Source organism: Notechis scutatus, chromosome 10 (assembly GCF_049901735.1).
Source record: "Notechis scutatus isolate UNSWTSFEM ecotype Mainland chromosome 10, rNotScu1.2, whole genome shotgun sequence".
NCBI lineage: Eukaryota > Metazoa > Chordata > Lepidosauria > Squamata > Elapidae > Notechis > Notechis scutatus.
The window spans coordinates 17,980,637-18,002,510 of NC_142018.1; the positions used below are offsets into that span (position 1 = coordinate 17,980,637).

The 21,874-nt window shown below is 40.5% G+C and overlaps 3 protein-coding genes across 3 annotated transcripts; 2 read left to right on the top strand and 1 right to left on the bottom strand.

Annotated features, from left to right (window-relative positions):
• Positions 1-47: 47 nt before the first annotated feature.
• NKAP (NFKB activating protein) lies at positions 48-8,610 on the top strand. The gene is made up of 9 exons (XM_026674792.2): positions 48-409; positions 2,516-2,596; positions 2,691-2,767; positions 4,296-4,349; positions 5,007-5,055; positions 5,740-5,855; positions 6,428-6,503; positions 6,669-6,818; positions 7,334-8,610. The coding sequence occupies exons 1-9, from the start codon at positions 195-197 to the stop codon at positions 7,506-7,508; spliced, it is 993 nt and encodes a 330-aa protein (XP_026530577.2). The 5' UTR covers positions 48-194; the 3' UTR covers positions 7,509-8,610.
• A 1,567-nt stretch (positions 8,611-10,177) lies between these two features.
• Positions 10,178-14,082, bottom strand: AKAP14 (A-kinase anchoring protein 14). Its single transcript, XM_026674712.2, has 5 exons — positions 13,532-14,082; positions 13,350-13,441; positions 12,117-12,296; positions 10,662-10,714; positions 10,178-10,519 (listed from the first exon to the last, which is right to left on the bottom strand). Exons 1-5 carry the CDS (start codon positions 13,839-13,841, stop codon positions 10,435-10,437), a joined length of 720 nt encoding a protein of 239 aa, XP_026530497.2. The 5' UTR covers positions 13,842-14,082; the 3' UTR covers positions 10,178-10,434.
• A 3,180-nt stretch (positions 14,083-17,262) lies between these two features.
• LOC113416690 (putative defense protein 3) lies at positions 17,263-21,541 on the top strand. The gene is made up of 5 exons (XM_026674714.2): positions 17,263-17,490; positions 19,107-19,219; positions 20,078-20,190; positions 21,105-21,169; positions 21,268-21,541. The coding sequence occupies exons 1-5, from the start codon at positions 17,286-17,288 to the stop codon at positions 21,360-21,362; spliced, it is 591 nt and encodes a 196-aa protein (XP_026530499.1). The 5' UTR covers positions 17,263-17,285; the 3' UTR covers positions 21,363-21,541.
• Positions 21,542-21,874: the final 333 nt, after the last annotated feature.

Here is a 21,874-nt window from a genome sequence, read left to right on the forward strand (position 1 = left end):
AGTGAAGACTTGCGCGCACCTCTTACACTTTCGTGCCTCTAGGGCCAGAAGTAACTCTTCCGAAAAGAAGATGGGAGGCGGCGCGCGGAGCATATGGCGGTTTGCGGATGTGACGTCAGAAAATCGGAAGTCGCGATGTTGGGGCCTAGAGAAGCCGCCGAGGCCTGGCCGACTAAGCATCAGGAGCAGCCGCCATGGGGCCGGTCTCGCGTTCGCGGAGCCCCCTGGACTCCCCGGGGCCCCGTCGGGGACGAGAGAGCGGCTCGGCCAGCCCTTCCCCGTCCAGGCACAGTCGCAGCCGCAGGTCTCGCTCTCGGGAGCGCAACGGCTTCCGACGCCCGCATCACTTCGGTTACCGGCACGACCCGGAGCACTACGGCAAGGAGCAGGAGGAGTCGCTGCGTCAGAGGCGAGTGGCGGCCCGCCGGGTGGACGGGCTCGGCTCTGGGACGGTTGAAAAGCCGAGGTTCTTCTTGTTTGTGGTTGGTCTCGCTGTCAGCCAGATGTTGGGTTTGGGGTCCTCCTGCCCTACCCAATAATGTTATTTACTATTGTTATTATTGTATTACTATTACTACTATTACGGTGTTACTATTATTACTATTACTGTCATTACTATTAATAGTAATAATAGCAATGATTATAATAAACACCAAGGACACTCAGTGTTATTAGTAACCCCCTCCACGGTTACCCTTGTGGGGTAAAAACAGTAAAATAAAACAATAAATACTGTAAAAGTAATAATAGTATTAATAATAGTGATTCTTGACGAATGTATCATTTCTTTTATGTACCCTGAGAGCATTTGCACCAAGACAAATTCCTTGTGTGTCCAATCACACTTGGCCAATGAAGAATTCTATTTTATTTATTTATTTATTCATTCTAACTCCTTATTCCATCTTCTATTCTATTCTAATTCTTCATTCCATTGTTCTATTCTAATTCTATTCTTATTCTTAATATTATTTTAGTCTTATTTTTTCTATTCTATTTAATTCTATTCTTATTCTATTCTAATAGTAGTAAATATTTATTGCTACTATTACTACTATTATATCTACTGCTATATTATCTTATTCATTAAATATGAAACTCAGTCAACTGAACATTTAAAAATGTATCACAAATATGATAGACTGGCGCTAATGGTTGATATGAGTTGCTGCCAGCATCCTTATATTTTATTATTATTACAACAACAACAACAACAACAACCAACAACAACAACAATAATAATTAATAATAATTAATAATAATAATAAATAGTTATCTCATTTGTACACTGTTTTTTGTGTATAACATTACTACTACTACTACTACTACTACTACCATTATTACTATTACTACTATTACGATTATTACTATTTTATTTTACTGTTTTACTATTATCCCACAACAAGGGTAACCATGGAGGGGATTAATAAGATTGAAGGGTCCTTGGTGTTCTCTAAGCTTGGTTGTTTTCATGCAAACGTTTCATTACCCAAGTAGTAACATCATTAGTGCGAGAAGGGAGGGGGGGTTTACTCTTGTTTTATTAGAGCAAGTGTATAAACCGAGAACCAACCCCACTCTCTACTAGCATTGATGACGTGACCTAATTGGGTAATGAAAGGTCTGCAAGAAAACAACCAAGCTCAGAGATCATCAAGGGCCCTACTGTTCAATCCTGAGCTACAAATATTTTCCTTTTTCAATATTATTATTATTGGGCATGTGTGTGTTTCGTAGCTGCTGGAAGGGAAGGATTATCGCCCCGTTTGGGTGGGTGAAGCAATATTGATCCCAAGTTGCAGCAACATATGTTACGGCAGCAAATGATTTTCTGTTCCTTTGTAACTTTTTTGTATGTATTGTAAGAATCTGTTATATATTAGTAGTATTAGTATTATATTAGTATTATTATAGTATATTATTTCTTATGTACACTGAGAGCATATGCACCAAAGACAAATTCCTTGTGTGACCAATCACACTTGGCCAATAAAGAATTCTATTCTATTCTATTCTATTCTATTCTATTCTATTCTATTCTTCTATTCTATTCTATTCTATTCTATTCTATTCTATTCTATTGATTAATAAAGTGGGGGTGTTTGATAAGTACCAGGATAAAACACAGGGCAGATTTGTTAAAATATATATTTTAGAGTGTTTGACAGTTCATTTATTTGACCAAATTTTTTGCTCATCTCCCTAAAAAAGGGAGTCTGGACAGTGAACTAATAAAATACTAAAACTCAAAAATAGGATATAAAATTTAAGAAGGCAATCCTTGTGATTTAACTTATTGATTAAAATTCAGTGTTAAAAGTTAATTAAAAGCTGGGCAGAAGGCTTTCAGAATGCTAGCCAGCCCAGGAGGATAATTGAGGAAGGATTTGCAGTCCTTTTCTTGAAAATCTGAGGGCTTTCTCCACCACTTTTCCGTTTGCGCATTAACATTTAAATTTGAAGTGAAGATTTCATTTTCCTGCAGTTCTGACTATAAATATATATTTTTTCACAGACGACTAAATGAGAGAGAACGAATAGGCGAACTAGGAGCACCTGAAATCTGGGGACTCTCACCAAAACTTCCTGAGCCAGAGTAAAACTTGCATTTAATTTAAGTTACATTTGTATTTCACCTTGGGCACTCTAGTTGATAGATCTTAAGATTAAATTCTGCTTTTTAAATCTAGTTCTGATGAACACACACCCGCAGAAGACGAAGATGGGTCATCTAAAAAAAGCAGCACCTCCGAGTCCAGTTCAGAAGGTACTGCAATGGGTTTAAGATAAAGTTTGGCTACCTCAGAAATATCTGTGGGGAACTCATTTTACTTTCAGTTGTAAATGGCATTTCCAAATTTGTCCAAAATAATTCCAGATAGCTGCTTCTTAACTCAGGAAAAGTGTGTGTTCTCTGAAAACTATAGATGTGGTTTGAATGCTTTTTTGCTGCAAAAACCTTGTGGTAACTTCGGGCATGGCACAAAGGCAGCACAGTCAGATAATCAGTAGGAGGCCCTTTATTAACTCCAACTTTGCCCGCAATGTCCTGGTTACCTCCTGGCCGGAGAAAAGCTCTCCCAGGAACAGCCTTGGGCTGCAGAGAATCAAGTCCAAAACATGGTCAACAAAAACAGTAACTATAATTCCAAACAAGGCAAAATGAGGTAATTAGTCTGGCAGGGCAGGAGAATGAATTCCAGACATGAAGGAACGGCAGTAATTCAACACAGTTGGGAGGATGCCAGGAACACAGATAACCAAAGTCAACGCAAGATAAATTCACGTTTGTACCCAGCAGATGCTGTAGTCAGCTTGCATCTCTTTTAAACTCTCTTCCCAGGTGTGGCTAATGAAGGGAATCAGGGCCCTTTCCTCCCCCATAAGCCACACAACCCATGTTGCTCCCTTCTCTGTTCCTCCCTGCGTGCTCTAGGATGAAGGGGGTGGGCCTGGGTCTTCCTCCGAATTCCCTCTCCCTTGTTCTACCTCTTTCCTGCTCTGCCCAGCCAGACTTTGCCCTTCCCCAGTTTCCTCCACAGCCAACAGAGCCACACTCCCACTCCCTGTCAATTGTTCGTCTTCCTCCTTGGATTCAGACTCCGACAGGGGCATGACAAACCTGTTCCCCTATATTGCTCTGAAATAAAGGGTTGTTGTTGTTTTTTTTAAAAAAGAGGGGTACTTACAGGTAATCCTCGATTTACAGCAGTTCATTTAGTGACCATTCAAAGTTACAACGGCATTGAAAAAGGTGAACTTATGACCATTTTTCACACTTATGACCGTTGCAGCATCCCCACAGTCGAGATCAGAATTCTATTGCTTGGAAACTGGTTCATACTTATGACCGTTGCAGTGTCCCAGGGTTATAGGTATCTTGTTTTGCAACCTGACAAGCAAAATCAACGGGGAAGCCAGATTGTTGCTAACTTAACAACTGCAGCGATTCACAGTTGTTAAGCTGTGGCAAGTGGTCATAAAACGGAGCAAAACTCACTTAACAAATGTCACAGAAATGTTGGGTTCCATTGTGGGGTTATGTCGAGGATTGCCTGTAACTGTCTTGCACCTCTGGAACCGACAATCAGTGGGTCCTATTTCAGGAGGAAGTGCATTAGAATGAATTGTTTGGAAGTTGAGTCCTGGCAACTGGATTTATTTTTCATAAGTCTGCCGTAACCCAACTTCCAGAGAATTCCCTCTGGATGACTAAGAATCTTCATCAGTATATTAGAAATGAATTGTTTATCTGATTATAAAACAGACACTTTTCAAATTTTGTTTTTTTTTAGAGGAAGAGAAGAAAAGGAAGAAGAAGAAGAAGAAGAAGAAAAAGGCTGCAGCACGTAAGTTTCAGGTGATAGTTGGGAATAACGTTCTTTCTTGATTTGGATTAAATTTGAATTAAATACAAAGGGGAAAAAATCCATATTTTTGCCGATATGAAAAAGGAATATGATGAGTTTGGTTCAGTTTAACGTTTAAGTGTCTTTTTACAAGAATATAGAATATGTACTTGTACTTTCAAGTGTTTTACTTAATAAAGAATCAGTATATCGTGCCAGCAGTTATTGTATCATTAAACTAATAGGGAATTACATATTAAAAAATTCTCAGATATAGTTCAATATATGTATCTGGAACCAGGGAATTCAGCTGTGACAACTTTAAGACTTGTGGACCTCAACTCCCAGAATTCCCCTGCCCGCAGTTCATATTTATTTACACAGCATATCCAGTGTGATTCACTGACTAATGGAACAGTATTACTGTTTCACTGTTCCCTCTGTTTTATCAGACCAAGAGAAAGACATTGATTTAAGTTCATCCTTTAAAATTCACAACAGAATTGGAGATTTGCATCTTAATCTTTTTAATTTATTCCCTTAATCTGGTTACTCCAATGTGCTAGTTTTTATCTCTCTTGGAAACAAAATCAGGTTTTAAAGATTTCCTTCTTGTGTCTCCCCCCTCCCCCTATTTTTTTTTATTTAATACTTCAGGTGAGGAGGAGAAAAAAAGAGCCAAGAAGAAGAGAAAGAAGCATAGAAAGTAAGAGCCCATTTAAAAATAATTGCATGCTTCCTGTATTAAATATGATACCATTCTTCCCTTAACTGCCTAAGGACAAGCCAAAATCTGTCTTGTTAATAGAATAGAATAGAATAGAATAGAATAGAATAGAATAGAATAGAATAGAATAGAATAGAATACCTTTATTGTCATTGCATTCCACGAATACAATGAAATTTGAAAGCTACTCCAGCACAGTGCCCCAAACACCACATCACAATCACACTACAGAGTATTTAAAAATTATAATAATAATAATAATAATAATAATAATAATAATAATAGGACTAAATCACAAATGCACTGTTTGATTCAAGACAATTATTGCCAATTATTTAAAAATAATTGCATGCATCCTGTATTAAATATGATATCATTCTTGCCTTAACTGCCTAAGGACAAGCCAAAATCTGTCTTGTTAATAGAAATAACTCCTAAAATGCTGGCTTAACTTTCAGCTTTTGTTATTGTTATTGAGCAAATAAAACATAAAACCCTATTTATGCCAGCTAGAAAGAGAAAAGAATGAAGAGTTTGAGATCCTAGCTTGCTGTGGCCCCTTTGCAGATAGTGCTGTAACCAAAGCATTTTATTCTTGTAATCGTTGGTTTTTCTCTTCCCTGACGGTGGCTCTCCAAATCCTCTCCCTCTTTTAATGGCCAGGAAAAAGAGCAAGAAAAAGAAGAGTAAGAAGAGCAGGAAGGATTCTAGTGACTCGAGCAGCGAAGACTCTGACGAGGGAACTCTACATGGGGACGATCTCTGGATTGAGAGATCAAGTACGTGGTTCCCACTGAGGAAGGGCTAACTAAGCTCAAGTGATGTGCATCCCTTTGATTAAGAGACAGGCACTCATCTCAGAACAGTCTAAAACTCAAACTCATTTCATTGGGAGATTACTAGCAAATTTTAAGGATATTCTTGTGTTTACATCCTTCTTTCCAGTCGCCTGGATTGTATTTTTTTTTTAATGCTTTTGTCTCTTTATCATTCCTGTTCATTAATGATGTACAGATAGTCCTCAACTGAGGACCACGATTGAGCCCACCATTTCTGTTGTTAAGTCAGACATTTTGTTAAGTGACTCTTGCCCCCATTTTACAACTTTCCTTGCCACAGCTGTTAAGTGAATCACCGCCGTTGATAAGTTAGTAGCCCGGTTGTTAAGTGAATCTGGGTTCCCCACTCCCTTTCTGCTGGCAATTAAAAAGACCAAAGGAGGTATGCTTTTCTTAGTCAACATACGTGTTTTTTTTCCACAAAACAGGCTTTGTCACAATTGTTTATTAGTGATGCATACTGCCTTAGCTTTCATTGGGTTAGGATTTTTTTTCTCCTTTATTTATTGCAGAAAACCCAGACTCCGTGGATTTTATTGGCCCAGAAGCTCCCATCACTCACGCTTCTCAAGACGACCGTCCTTTGAAGTGAGTGCTGTCCTCCGTGGCTGATAACAGACTAGGAGGGAGTAGAATGGTTGTAGATTCAGATCGCACACAGAGGGTGAACTGCAACACCAGGCTGGGGGAAAGCAACTCTTTTTTTTTTGTACTTGCTGTGGTTTACATCGGCATTCTCTTTCTCCCCTGAAGCTATGGGCACGCTTTGCTGCCCGGTGAAGGTGCCGCCATGGCCGAGTACGTCAAGGCGGGCAAACGGATCCCCAGGAGAGGCGAGATCGGCCTTACCAGCGAAGAAATCGCTTCCTTTGAGAAATCCGGCTACGTTATGAGTGGCAGCAGGTAAGCGACCAGATTAAAAATGGCTGTGAGGGCCAAGAGCTAGCCTTGACTTTGATTAGCCCTTCCAAAAGCACCAGAAGCAATCTCAGAACAAAGACTAGACTGGATCTTGCTTGTATTTTACACCAAATTGTAATGAAGCATACTGAATTATATTGAATTGCACTTCATCATGATTATACCCTCCTCTGTTGAATTCCTTTGTTTCTGTCCAATCAAAAATGATGGTTTGGCAGTAGCATTTGGCAGTAATATGCCATCTAGGAATTTCAGTCTGTGCATCTGTGTAGTGAGCTTTTAGATATAGAAGACCTAGAATAACTTTATTGTCACGATGAATGTACTCTAATCGGCATACATTAAAATGAAATTTTGTTGCACACAGTGCCCACCTCCCCATTCATGGCAACTCTAAAACAGGCGTAGAAATGTTTTATGAGTTGACAAATGCTCTTGTCACTGGTTGATGCCTTGAGTGTTGGTCGTTCACCGATGGGCACCGTCTCTCTCCTTAGGCATCGGCGAATGGAGGCGGTCCGTCTGCGGAAAGAGAACCAGATCTATAGCGCGGATGAGAAGAGGGCCCTGGCGTCTTTCAACCAGGAGGAAAGGCGGAAGAGAGAAAACAAGATCCTAGCCAGCTTCCGGGAAATGGTCTACCGAAAAACTAAGAGCAAGGATGAGAAATGAACGACGTGTCCTCCCTAGTGATGGGCGGATGGGTGGGGCCCCGACACTGGCTTGTGCTGTGGGGAATTTGGGGGGGGGGGGGAAACAGTCCCTAAGATATCCAGCTTCAGAACCCTAATTGGTCTGGTGAGGCCTTGGAACTAACTCGCAGGGTCTTTCCAACTTGCAATCCAAGTCAGATTAACCAAAGCAGGCCAATCGGTACCACCATAATGCCCAGGAGCTATTGAGATATTGTTGCTTCTTTTTGATTGAGAAAGTAGCACTTTAAAAAGAAGAAAGAAAATCAGAGCAAATGGAGCAAAGATTTCCATTTATGGGGGTTGAGAGAAGACCTGTTTTCTATCCACTTTGACAAGAAGAAAATATTAAGCCCTGAATGAAACAACAAGGTCTCTTATAGGACGAGTGTGTTTTGTGAAAAATGGCCAGAACATACCCTGGGTCTGACTCTATGCACCCAAAAGACAGAAGTAGCTTTAATGCTGATGGTTGCCTTTATAAGCTTCCTGCCTCCGACAGACACAAATAGGAGTGGATCATTAAAAACAGAGAAAAATTGTTTAAATCATGTTCTCTGGCTCAGACCGTCAAGTGTGGGGTGTCTCCTGCAGACTCCTTGTAAATAGGAACACAAAATATTCTTTTCATTTTGAGTTTTGTTTTTTTTGCAGATTTAATATCATTTTGCAAGCAAGAATGCTTTTGACGATCGTTAAATATATTTTCTGCTCGACTAAGTGTAAATAGAAGATGGAATATCCATCTGAGTAAGTTTTTAACCCTTTAGTTTCTTCAATGGTTTTATCTATAGATAAAATATGTTGGGTTGGAATTCAAAGCCCATGTACCAACTGCCACGTATTGTGGGAGTTTTCAGTTTCTGTTGCCTTTTGTAAATTTGGAGTGCCCCATAAACTTTAGAAGCAAAGCTGGAGCCACGTTTTGAAACAAGGAAGAAAAGAAAATCCCAACATAACTACACCCCAGTATCAAGGACAGCTTTATTGAATGCATTCTGGACATTACTTTTTTGCACAGTTCCGGTATGGTACACCACTTCTAAAGTCTATTTTTAAAATTAAAATGCCCTCCCTAAGTACAGATGGCTATGTGTTGTTTTTTGAGGTGTGCCAGTTTCTGTTGTGGTTCGCCGGCAGCCTGCGCAGACGGCAGTGGAATCGGACAGTGGGGAAGAACGGGGACCAGTCTGGGAGTCTGGGGAGGACTCAGACTAGGGTCCTGCAACCGATGCAGAGATCAGGCCAGGGGCATCTGGGAGTGGAATGCTGACTCCAAAGCCTCCGGAGTCTGGCAGTGAGGCAGAGGAACCAGAGGAGCCTGTTCCCAATGCACAGAGCTGCTAGAAGGCAAGAACAGCTGAGACAAAAGGGGCGACTCGGGAGTAAGACTGGGAGGTGATTGTCCCTCCTATAAGGGATAAAGGACAGGCAAAGATGAAGAAACCTTTGCAGGAAGCAAAGTCGTTCGCTCTGCTCAGATTAAATCTTGAAGCTCTGTGTGGACTTCGTACTTGGTTTGGCTTTTTTATAGTTCATTTGGCATTCTAGTTGTTGGCAGCAATTCAAAGGCGAGAAAGGTGGGTGCTTATCTCGAGGGACTGGGACTCATTACAGGCTGGGAATGAATGTAATTCCCAGCGTTGAAATAAAACAAAGAGTTGTTTTAACTAAGTGCTTAATTATGGTTTCAGGAAGCCTTGGTCAGAACAGTTTCCTATTTCTTCAATAAATGCCTCTCCATCTTTTATTGGAGCTCAAGGTTACGTACACAGCCCGCCGTTCTCCATTGCTATCCTCACAATAGCCACGAGAGGCAGATCCAGGCTGAGAGAATGACAAGGTTCATCCTGTGGCTTTCCATAAACTTAAGAGGTGGATTCGAGCACGAGTTTTCTCAGGCTTACTTCAACTCCTAAACTAAATGACTCCACCTCAACTCTTTGAAGTCATTCAAGGACCATTCTTTTAAATACCTTTGAGCCGAAGCAGAAATGTCCTGTCCCCCACTCCCGTTTGTTGCCCCCAAATCCAGTTGATAATACATTTGAAATAGACATACTCCCCCCCACCCCAGACTGTTCTTGAATCAAAGTCCAATATTCTTAAGATCTGAATAAAGGAAAAACCTTGAATCACAGTCCTGGCTTCTCTAGAGCAGTCTCCCTTTCTCATCTTGCTTTCACCCAAGTTACTTGGAATTTTGAGACTAGCATTCCCACACTTCAGGACAAGGGTCTTCCAACTTGGCAAGTTTAAGACTTGTGGATTTCAACTCCCAGAATTCCTGAACTAACATAACTGGAGGAGGAATTCTGGGAGTTGAAGTCCACAAGTCTTAGAGCTGTCAAGTTTGAAGACCCCTGCCTTAGGAGGACCTCTGGTTGGGAAAAGTCTATATTGCATTAAATATGGACCGACAGGTATAATCTCTCCCATCTTCTGCAAATGTCCAATTTAAGAGCCTTAAAACTACAATGTTTAATTTGGTTAAAACCCAAAGATGCTTTTTCAAAAGGCCAACTGGACTTCGTTTTTCCTTGAAGACCTTTTGCTTCTCATCCAAGAAGCTACTTCTGGCTGAATGGTGCAGGATGGAAGGATTTATATTCCGCCATTCAGGTGGAACAGAAGAAGCTTCTTGGATGAGAAGCAAAACAGCTTCAAGGAAAAACAAAGTCCAGTTGCTTTTTGAAAAAGCGCATCCGTGACCTGGATGACTGAAAATCTCCATAAACAATTTGGTTAGAAGTTTTTTCTTCCTGCACTTCATTGACACGAATGACCCAAAGAGATCAAAACAAGGGTTTGATTACGGCAACTCTTGAATTTTATTACCAAAAAATAAAAACAAAAGCAGTGATAGAGAGAAAGAGAGGTTTTAATTTCTAATCGTCCCAGCAAAACTAAAAATCTACAGTCTCCATCATGACAACCTTACTTTCAATTACATCTTTGAGCCACTTCTCCTTGAAGCGAGTTTTTCCTGGCCTGTATAAATAGAAAACAGCCCTGAGTATTTTACACTCACATTTTTCATTTTATATTAAAAGGTTACCTAATACAAGTAGCTCTTATGGCAAAGTGGTAACCCAGATCTTTTAAACCAGTTGATTGGGGTGTGTGAACGTACCTATGAACGAGCTTATTGGTTTCCACCACAAAGAATACTTCAATCGGCAGCGTCTGTATCAGATAGATAACCAAAGATTAGTTTTATGAATGGGGCTAGTTTAACCTCTTAACAGTCACTAAATGATTGGTTTTAAGCCAAGGACTACTTGTACAAAAAGCCAATAATTTCCCATCTCTATTGTGATCAGATTCTGGTCCCAGAATCCCAGATCCCTGGTGCTCTCCAAGACTGGTGGTTTTCTTGCAGACGTCTCATTACCAAACTAGGAAACATCATCAGTCCTAAAATAGTGCGGGGTTTGGTCACAGTTTCTATCTTGCAGCTTGCTCTGTCTGTTTTGGTGTTCAGACCCAAGCCTTGTTCAAATTAAACTAACACAAACTGTGTATAAAAGCAAACCTATTTTAATGTGGTGCTGGGAATTCAGGGCTGTCAGGATTCCGGCAGTTACTCCAATTAAATCATGAGCCTCAAGTCACACTTCCAAAACTAAAAAAGATTTATTTGAACGTAACATTCTACGTCCGGCATTTACCTGGGCGTAGCCAATTCTGAGATACATAATTCACTGTCACTCTTGATCCTGCTTTCCCCCCCCCACCCCTCTGGGTGTATCATCCAATGAAAAACTTCCATAGCCAAAAGTCATCAATCATGCTCTCCAATTAGATTTTTGCACTGTAGAAGCTTCAGTCATCTAATCAGTGTTTGAAGAAAATATGAATAGAATGTATTTTCGATTCCACACTGCCGCCTGCTTTTTGAAACTCCCTCCCTTCTTTCTGTTGTCAACTATAAAATGTGTATACCAAATGTTTTATGAGTTGACAAGGGCATTCCCAGCCAAAAGGCATTTAAACCTAATTGTTCAATATCAAAAGCAAGCCCTTTCAAGGTTGCAAAAGGCTGCCAAGAACAGAAGATTAATTACTGATTAAATATCCACCGACAGAAGTTTTAAAGACAAACCGGAGTAAGCAGGGCTTCAACAAGGACTCGAGTCTAAAGAATTTCTTTGCTTCCTGCAAAGAAGACATCCCCAAGGGCTGGTTTTTATCCCTTATGGGAGGGGCCATCACTTTCCAGCCTGACTCCCGAGTCACCCTTGCTGCTTCAGCTGCTCTTTCCTTCAAGCAGCCCTGTGTGCATGTACCCTGGGCACAAGCTCCCCAGGGTCCTCTGCGTCACTGCTGCCAGACTCCACAAGCTCCAAAGGCGGCACTCCACTCTCCGATAGTCCTGGCCTCATCCCTACATCACATGCAGGCCCCTCTTCCGAGTCCTTGCTGTCAGAGACCTCTGGCGTCCACACCTGCTGCCGGCGAACCACAACAGTTGGTGGGAGCGTTCTTGGTGGAGCCACAGTTCATGGGTTTTATTAGAGAGCATCCCTAACATGACTTCATCACAATTGGGCTTAATTGCCTCCCAAGAGGACCTCAAATGACTCACTTTGGGTTTGATTTTGGAAATCTCAATGACGAAATAGACACAAGCTGTGGCTCGCGGGATGGGCTTCCTGCATGTCGGGATGCTCCAGCGGACTCGGTAATAATACCGGGTGCTATACTGGAGTTCCTGTTTGTTGAGATAGTTGCTCCAGTGTAACCAACTTTCGTGAAGTTCCCATGTCTGAAAGGATAAATATATTGCAAATCAGAGAGCGGTCCTGTTACGAGCACCTCTTTGGGGGGGAAAAAAAAGCTGTTTTATTTTGTTTGGTAGCCTTTAACAGAATAACAGAATGAGTTGGAAGGGACCTCGGAGAGGAGATTTTCTAATCTAACCCACTAATATGCATTCCATTCTTAATAGAATAGCATTCTTTATTGGCCAAGTGTGATTGGACACACAAGGAATTGGTCTTGGTTCAAATGCTCTCAGTGTGCACAAAAGAAAAGATACATTTGTCAAGAGTCAAGAATCATCACATACAACACTTAATAATAGGGTACAATAAGCAATCAAATAAAATAAGATTTGTCCCGTTACTTCAATGATGGAGAAATGAATAAAAAGGAAGGGTGGGGGGAAAAGGACTGACAAGGTATTAACTTGAAATATATCAGTAGCTATACCCAAAGGTGATTTTTCAGGAGACAACTAGACTTTCTTGTTTTTTTCTTTTGAAGACGTTTCGCTTCTCACCCAAGAAGCTTCTTCAACTCTGACAGAATGGAAGTCAAAGCTGAAGAAGCTTCTTGGATGAGAAGCGAAATGTCTTCAAAAGAAAAAAACAAGAAAGTCAAGTTGCCTCCTGAAAAAAGCACCTTTGGGACAACCATGACTGGATGGCTGAGAATCTCTACAGACTATTAGCTATACAAGTTGGGATGAACAACCCTGGAACGGTGTGAGAGTAGGAATGGATTTCCAGAGGGAAAAAATGGCAAACTACAGGAACCAGGAGCGCTACTCAGATGACCCTGAGGACAAAGACAAACCTCCAAGTGGCCCCAATGACCCTCCAAAAGGATGCAAATGACCAGGTGTCTGCAAGGAATGTAAATCCTTCCGTTCCTCACTATCCTGTCAGAGCTGAAGAAGCTTCTTGGATAAGAAGCAAAAAGTCTTCAAAGGAAAAAAAAATCAAGAAAGTCCAGTTGCCTCCTGTAAAAAGCACCTTTGGGACAACCAGGACCTGGATGACGGAGAATCTTCATAGACACTGAACATGAAACTTACTTTCATATAGTCCTCAATCTGCAACAGACCTCTTCCGATGGAGAAATCTGTGCACCTCATCCAAGTAATATTTCGCATTTTGTATTGGGCACCTGAAGTTGATTGAGAAGAGTACAAATTAGAGCCCAGTAGTCCAAGTCGGACACCAATGCCCTGACACCTTCATGTCCACCTTGGAGTACCTGCCTCTTCCTTCTGCTGGGCTACGATTTGGTCCACGGCATCTTTGATCACTCTACCAACAACCGAGGTCGCTGCCTCCTGGATGTCTTCCTCCTCCTCCTCATCTTCCTCGTCCTCCGTAATTATTATGTATTTCTCTTCCAGTGACATGGTCCTTTCTGTCTTCAGCGTGTAGAAGACGGAGGGGAGAAAAAAAAAACACTGTGTAGAATCTGAAGAAACAGTCTGGGGAAAAGTTACGTCTGGGTTGTAGGTAAATCCTTGACCCGTGTGCCTGATTCCATTCTTATGTGCATCATAGAAGATCATCTAATTGTGATGAAATCTTAAGTGGTGACACATCTGCTAGTTTGTAAGGTAATAGAAGACCTTCTGATCAGCTGCTAGTACCGCAGACCGTAATTGGTCTAAATCTTCCTGATTACGGGAATTATAGCAGTAGTACTTATATACCACTTCACAGTGTTTTACAGCCCTAAGAGGTTTACACATAGCCTCTTGCCCCCAAACAATCTGGGTCCTCCTCATTTTACCAACTTTGGAAGGCTGAGTCAACTCAAATTATTAATTATTTGAATTAATTATTTGACTTAATTGAATTATTGAGTCTGTCATCTGCACCTCTATAACTGTCTGGTTTGGTTCTGCAACCCAACAAGACAGACACAGACTTCAGAGAGGAATTAGGACTGCGGAAAATAGCAATTGCTACCAACCTGCCTTCCATGGAGGACCTGTATCCTGCACGAGTCCAAAAGAGGGCTGTGAAAATATTTACAGACCCCTCACATCCCGGACATAAACTGTTTCAACTCCTACCCTCAAAATGACACTATAGAGCACTACACACAACTAGACACAAGGAGAGTTTTTCCCTGAACACCATCACTCTATTAAACAAATAATTCCCTTGACACTGGCAAATATTTACTAAATCTGCACTACTATTACTATTAATATTGTGACTGTATGTCTGTAACTTGGTTGCTTGTATCCTTACGGTTTTTATTGACTGTTTCCTAGTATGACTTAATTGCTTATTGTACCCTATGACTATTATTAAGTGTTGTACCTTATGAGTTTTGATGAATGTATCTTTTCTTTGATGTACACTGAGAGCACTTGCACCAAGACAAATTCTTTGTATGTCCAACCACACGGCCAATAAAGAATTCTATTCTACCTATGCTATTCTATTCTGTTCTGTTCTGTTCTGTTCAATTCTATTCTACTCCTTATTCCATCTTCTCCTCTCTCTCTTCTTCTATTCGAACTGCTGGCAGTGAGCAGAATTAGCCTGCAATACTGCATTCTAACCACTGTGCCACAATGCTTCCTGAAGGCCACAAGGGGTAACTTCTCATATCTCCCCATTGTTTCAAGCAGAGCTTGTTCTCCTCCTATCAGAAGATGACAAGGACTAAACATAGAATGTTTTGGAGGCTAAATCATAAGAACCATTGCAAGAATTGGCTATGTCTAGTTTCATGAAAAGAAGGACTAAGGGTGACATGATAGCAGTGTTCCAAAATCCAAGCGGTTGCCACAAGGAGGAAGGGCTTAATCTATTCTCCAAGCAATTGAAGGCACAATAGGAAGCAATAGATGGAAACTAATCAAGGAGAAAAGCAACGTAAAACTAAGGAGAAATTTCCTGATAGAATAATTAATCAGTGGAACGACTTGCCTCCAGAAATTGCAAATGTTCCAACCCTGGAGGCTTTTAAGAAGAGATTGGACAACCATTTGGCTGGGATGGTATAGGGTTTCCTGCTTCAGCAGGGGGTTGGACTAGAAGACCTCTCAGGTCCCTTCCAACTCTGTTATTTTGCATGCAAACCATGCCTTGTATCACTCTTCCATATTTCCTGCACGACAGCAGTGCTGCAAAAAAAGAAAAAAAACCCAACCCTTCCTTATTGCCACCTTCCACCTTGCAATACGTGCCTGGCTACCTTTCGAGTTGCCTTTGAGGAATAGTCATGCGTGGAAGGAAAATGCAACGCGTGGACGTTGTGTTCTTAAACCTCCCTATTGCCTGCTTGATCCACCACTATGAAAAAAAGCAAGCCGCTGTTTGTAAGAGATTACTCGGGAACGTCAATCTGTCACCCAGCCAAGAGGCTTTGCAATTTGTCTAGCTGCTTTAAAAAAAACACCAAAAATACACTTTCTGGTTTGCTTCACTCTCGAGACAAACCCAAACCTTATTTTTCTCTAGGATGCAAGTTTCCAAAGTTGATCAAGGTTCCGGCTGTGGATTTGCAAAGTTGTTTGCTCACAAGCATCACTTAGGCAACCAATGTCCAGCCAATAATTCTGTGGCATTGGTGTTCAAGACATTCCATCAAGCTTAAAGGAAAAGTGCTAAACGAACAGGAGGTCTTTGGGGCCAATGAGGCATGTGGGAATGTTCGAGAGATTAAATTAAGAGATGGATTAGTGTTGTGTCCTTGGGGCTTCTCTCAACCCTCTGATAAAATCAAGGGAACGCTGGACAACGGAAACTGTTTTGGATGCTTTCAGTTGCTCCTATTTCTAGCTGCTTTATTTTCCCTGCTTCCCATGTTTCCTGTGGGTTTTTATATTTCGTATTAATCTCTCTATATAAAAGTGAAATATACCCCTCACGCATCATCACAAAATCTCCAGAATCGTAAAACCTACAAATTGAAATTTGGCACATATGTTCCTCTTGGCTTCTAGGTGCTCGCTAAGAAAGGATTTTTCAAAATGACCATCACAGCATAAAAATAATTTTAGAAATAGAATAGTCATTTACCACCATTTTCCTTTTTTCCCCACCCATTGCCTCTTCTGACAGGAAATCCAACTTTTGGATTTAATCAATTTCCAAGCTTAAATTTGTAGACTGACTTTTGAAAAAAAGAGATTCTTTCTTCCTCTTGATTCCTGTAAAAAAAAAAGGATCATTCAGTCCTCCCAACAACCAGCAAACTATCTTTGGGAAACAAGCCAGACTTTAAACAGTGTGACTATTTCCAGTTTTCTCAAAAGCCATATCTCCTATAATTTCTAGCCGAAACACTGCATTTAGCTACACCCCTTGGTTAGTTAATCTACTATGATTTTTTTTTCATCTCCTATAACACAGTGTGTGAATCACACTAAGCTATAGTGGCAATTTTAAAAGTATTTATGTTGATAAGTGAAATAAAAATCCACTTTTGTCCACCAGTAATTACACAGAAATAGGCATGTGGGTTTGTTTTTTATGGAAATTTGACATTGCTTTTTTCTGAAATGTTATTACTTCTCGGTTTGTTCTAACAGTCTACAATCCAAATTAATAAACCCTGACCCTATTTAGCTTTTATGGGATAAAACATGATGGTTTAAGTGCCGTGAGTTTCTGGGAGTTGAAGTCCACAAGTTTTATAGTTGCCAAGTTTGGGGACCCCTGATCTAAACTAAATACAACCCATTTCTATCACAGATCTAACCTCTTCTGGTCTTCCAGAAACTCTATACATGACACTGAGATATCTAAAGTTAATCAATTTCTAGCAATGCTCCAACCCTTTGCTTAAGTCTAGATAAAAACTCAGAGATCTTCTCAGCAAACAGACATGTGAGTTTTTCATCCCTCATGGATAGAAAATGAATCTGTTCTGGAATTAATGACTCACACCTCTTTTTTTCTTTTTCTTGCTTTCTTTTTGAGCTTGGATATTTCATACTTGTTTTTGGAGACAAGAGATCGAGCAAGGCAATCTTTTGTTTCTACACATCATGGCTTGTTGGAATCGCCTTTTGGGGTCCGTTCTCACTTTCTGGACCATCCTGGGTTCAAATCATGCCTTTCCAGATGGAGCCCCCGAATCTGCCTGTAACAATATGTTGCCAGTCCATATTGGGGTACAGCCTCAAACGGTACCTAGTCCTTATGAACTTTCGGTTAGTACACCATCCTTCCAAAACGGGCAGCCAGTTAATGGTAAGTTTTTATTTTGTTTATTTCAATTGAAAGGAAAGTACCGTGAAAGCCACTCGACCCCAAATCTTCCTTTTCTCTCTCTCTCTCTCCTCTTTTCCAAGTAGAGTTAAGAAGTCCTTATGTTTTCTCAGCATCAATAATCATTGGGTTTTTATGTTAGCAACGATCAGCAGTAGCCAAATTTTGGACAATCTTGGAAGCACTAAACTGAGCCAGATTAGACAAGATTATCAGCAAGAAATGTTCGGATTCAGGGAAAATTAAAAACAAATCAGGAATTAAAAAAGCAAGATATAAACATAGATTGGTGGCTATATCTTCAGCTGCAAACCAGATACCAAAAAGACGTAGAAGAATTTGGATTTTATACTGAGCTACAACAATTAGATAAAATTTTAGTAGGCCCCGAAGAGAAATTCATAACAAGGATGTATAATTATTTATTAAAAGTTGCTTTGGAAGGAAGTAGTAAAAGGTTGTATGATAGCATGGGGAAAAAAATATAGGACACAATATAGACTTAGTGGATTGGGAAAAATGTGGAATAAAAATTATACAGTAACAAGATTGACAGCTTATAAAGAAAATATATACATTTTATCGTTGGCACTTGACACCAATGAGATTGGCAAAAATGTACCCTAACATGAATCCGAAATGTTGGAAATGCAAACAAAACCAAGATACCTTCTACCACATGTGGTGGTCGTGCCCAGAAGCCCAAAAATACTGGATTAAAATATGCAGTTGTTTATATGAAATAGTGGAAGATCAGATAGTTTAAACTGGAATTGTTCTTGTTGGGAATAATTAAAGGGAAATATAGGAAAAAGATTAAATATATTCTACTAATATATTGACAAAAACAAGGATAGCATTTGCACAATGTAGGAAACGGAATAACACACCTTCAGAGGAATTAGTAATTAAAAAAAATTTAGATTGTGCTGAAATGGATAAACGTATGTTAAAATTAAAGGATAAAGAAGAGTCAGAGTATTACAAATTTTGGGATAATTGGTATAAATGGTTGAACAAGAGAAATAAGGATATTGGAGATAAGAAAATTATGCATAAATGTATATGAATGTATATAAATGTATATATTTATATGAGATTGGTATATGTAATAGATGTCACAGTACTGTTAATACTAAGATTAAAATGTGTAAAATGTGAAAAAGAACAATAGAAAAAAAAGAAATGTCCAGATTTTAGGCAACGAGAAGTGGATAAATTCCCAGAAACAAAAGATAATAATCTACTTCCACATGATTGCCAAAAAAAAAAAAAAACAACAACCCCAAATGCAGGTATCATTGAAGTCAGCAGTCGTCCTGATCATCCAAAAGCCATTTTCTCTCATTTTAGATAAATGGGTTGTGTGAATCCACTTTGGAGTTTCATACCTAAATGCTTAGCCAAGTGGGTGAATCCAGCCAACTTTGGTTGATCCATTCACCCATGGTTAAGCCATTCATTCTGGACAAAATAGATAAACTCTATTTTTTTTAAAAAAAATGCTTGGGAAACAAAACAAGGTTTACTGGTTTACAGTAATGGAAAAGAAACACCGTTAAGGCGTTCGGCAAAAAGAAGTTTTTTTTCCTCTCCAGTTCAGATCCTAGGAGCTGCTTATCGAGGGTTGTTGTTGGAAGCGCGTTCGTTTCACCCAGCCGCTGCCCTGGGGTTTTGGCAAACTCCCCCCAACAATACCAGACTTTTACAGGTAAGCGCAACTAGTTAAAAGTCTGGAGGGCGGTGTGGCAGGTACTTGTCTGCTTGAATTCTAGTCCCAGAGCTCTTCAGTGTCTTTGTACCCTGTGACTAGTCACTAGTTTGTGTTCCCACCGGTTCTTGCTTGCAGGCAAATGGCGAGCAACATAGCATCCTCAGGTCTGTTTGAACCCACCATTGCCCACAGTGGTTAGAATGCAATAACAAGAGTTAGAAGGGACCATGGAGGTCTTCTATTCCAACCCTCTGCTGAAGTGGAAAATCTATACCATTTCAGACAAAGGGGTTGCCCAATCTCTTCTTTAAAAAACCCCCAGTGTTGGAGCACCTACAAGTTCTATCCTTTCAAGGTCAGTAAAATGAGGACAGAGATTGTTGGGGGCACTAAAGCACTATGGAGCAGTATGTAAGTCTAAGTGCTATTGCTATTACCCACAACCCCAAAATTGTGTAGCATGAACTCTGCACAACCATAGCTCACTTTCTCACGTTACACTGAGATGGCATGTTGTTTAACTCCAGGTCAGCGTGTTCTTGTAAGATCCCAATCCTACGGTGGGTAAACCATGGCTCCGCTTCATGGGTGTTGAATTCAGGAAGGCCCATCGAAGCAAAATGTGCTAGATAAAAAGTCATCACTTCCATAGGGCTTGTTTTGAAGATTGGGCATGCAAGGCAATTGTTTCGTTTCAGCTATTGCTATGTGAAGACACAAAACTGAGGTGAAAAAAAAGGGCAAAGAGCAAGGGTGTGGTAGAAATACAATTAATTCTGTTTTAAACTTGAATTAACTTGAAGTAGCTTTGGTGTTTATTCATTTACTTACTTAATTTACTTGTTTATTTGGCAGTGCTCTGGAAATCTTCAAGGGGCCATTACTCATTCCAACACCAACTTAAAAATGAATCAGATCTACTCCTGGCTCCCACCTCCCTTACACTGTCCCCCAGTAGTTTACTTTGTGTAAGTATTATGGGCATTTCGAACTCTGGCTGCTTTTCTTTAAAAATGGTGATATTTCATGAGGCTAGAAATCAGGCGAGCCAAGAAGTCATAATTCCTGGAAAATATCCTTTCCAATTAATTCTGCAAGGGGAGAGGGTGGGATTTTAAAAGCATTGTGGAAGATCATTGATTTCAATTCCCTTGGCCTCTTCTAGTCTGAAACCCTCTAGTTGTGTAAACAGGAACTGTTTTATAACCTTTTATTATTTATTATTCAAAACACCAAAGAATTAATATGCTGGCTAGGGAATTCTGGGAGATGAAGTCCACACATCTTAAAATGGTCCAGATTGAGAAACATTGGATTAACACAATGCAATGGTGGGATTCAATTTTTTTAATTAATGGTTTTGTGGCCATGGCTTAGTGGGCGTGGTGTGGCTTGGTGGGCGTGGCACTTGTAAAATCCCCATTCCCTCCTCACTCCTGGGGAGGTTACTGCAAAATTCCCATTCCCTCCCCACCCCACTAACCTGCTTTCCAGTTCCATTCTCCTGTGCAGGGCAACCAAAGAAGACCCAGCCAATCAGCTGGGACTTAGGAGGTGGAGAATAGATGGGGGCAGGGCCAGTCAGGGGTGGGATTTCCCCACCCCACTAACCTGCTTTCCAGCTCCATTCTCCTGTGCAGGGCAACCAAAGAAGACCCAGCTGATCAGCTGGGACTCAATGGGAGGCAGAGAAGAGATGTGGGCAGGGCCATTCAGAGGTGGGATTTGCTGGTTCTCCGAACCACTCAACATTTCCACTACTGGTTCTCCAGAAGTGGTCCGAACCAGCTGGATACCACCTCTGACAATGGAAGATTCCCAGCCTTACTTGAACGTCCTCAGAAATTCTAACTATAATTATTTCTCTTCCTGCTAAAATCAGGGCAACTGTGGCCCAATCACACGACGTCTACTGGACCCAAGTCAAATCCAAAGTGATCTGGAGAAGTGAGTATCACCAGATTCCCTCTCCGAAAGCCACGGGCTCCTTCTGCATGCCAGCCCCAGGCATTCCTGCAAGATTAACTCTCTTTCTTTCACTGCAGATCCTCAAGCCACATGTGGAGTGGAAGCATCTGGGAGACAATTTTCCGCTGCTACGAAAATTGCCTGCTTGCTACTCATGATTTTGCTCATCTGATTGTTTTTCAAAAGGCCTAACCAAAGCAATTGCCGTCTTTTTTTAACAACTGCCTTGCTTAGAATCCTATTTTTCTCCTCCCAAGTTTGCAACCCACGCACTTCAGGCTTGTTTTAGGTTCTGTTTTATTTGATTTAATATTATAAATGCTTTGATGAAATAAAAAGAATATCAGCTCATGGCTTTAGTCGATGTTGATTTTCTCCAGACCCTGAAGAAATAAAAAGACAAGGAAAGCAAAAGTCAGAATCAAACTATGTCACAATCATTATTTATTTATCAGACTTGAGTTATCTCACTCCGTCATCCTATCAGGAAAATCGTTTCCTGAATTAAAGGCAAATCATACTCTTTTTTTTAAATACTCCCGGGCACTTTAAGGACTTACAAGCCTCTTTATAACTATACAAAAAAAGAATTAGAATTTATTGTTGGCTTAGCTCAGAGGTCTCCAAACTTGGCAACTTTAGGACTTGTGGATTTTGGGGAGTTGAAGGCCACAAATCTTAAAG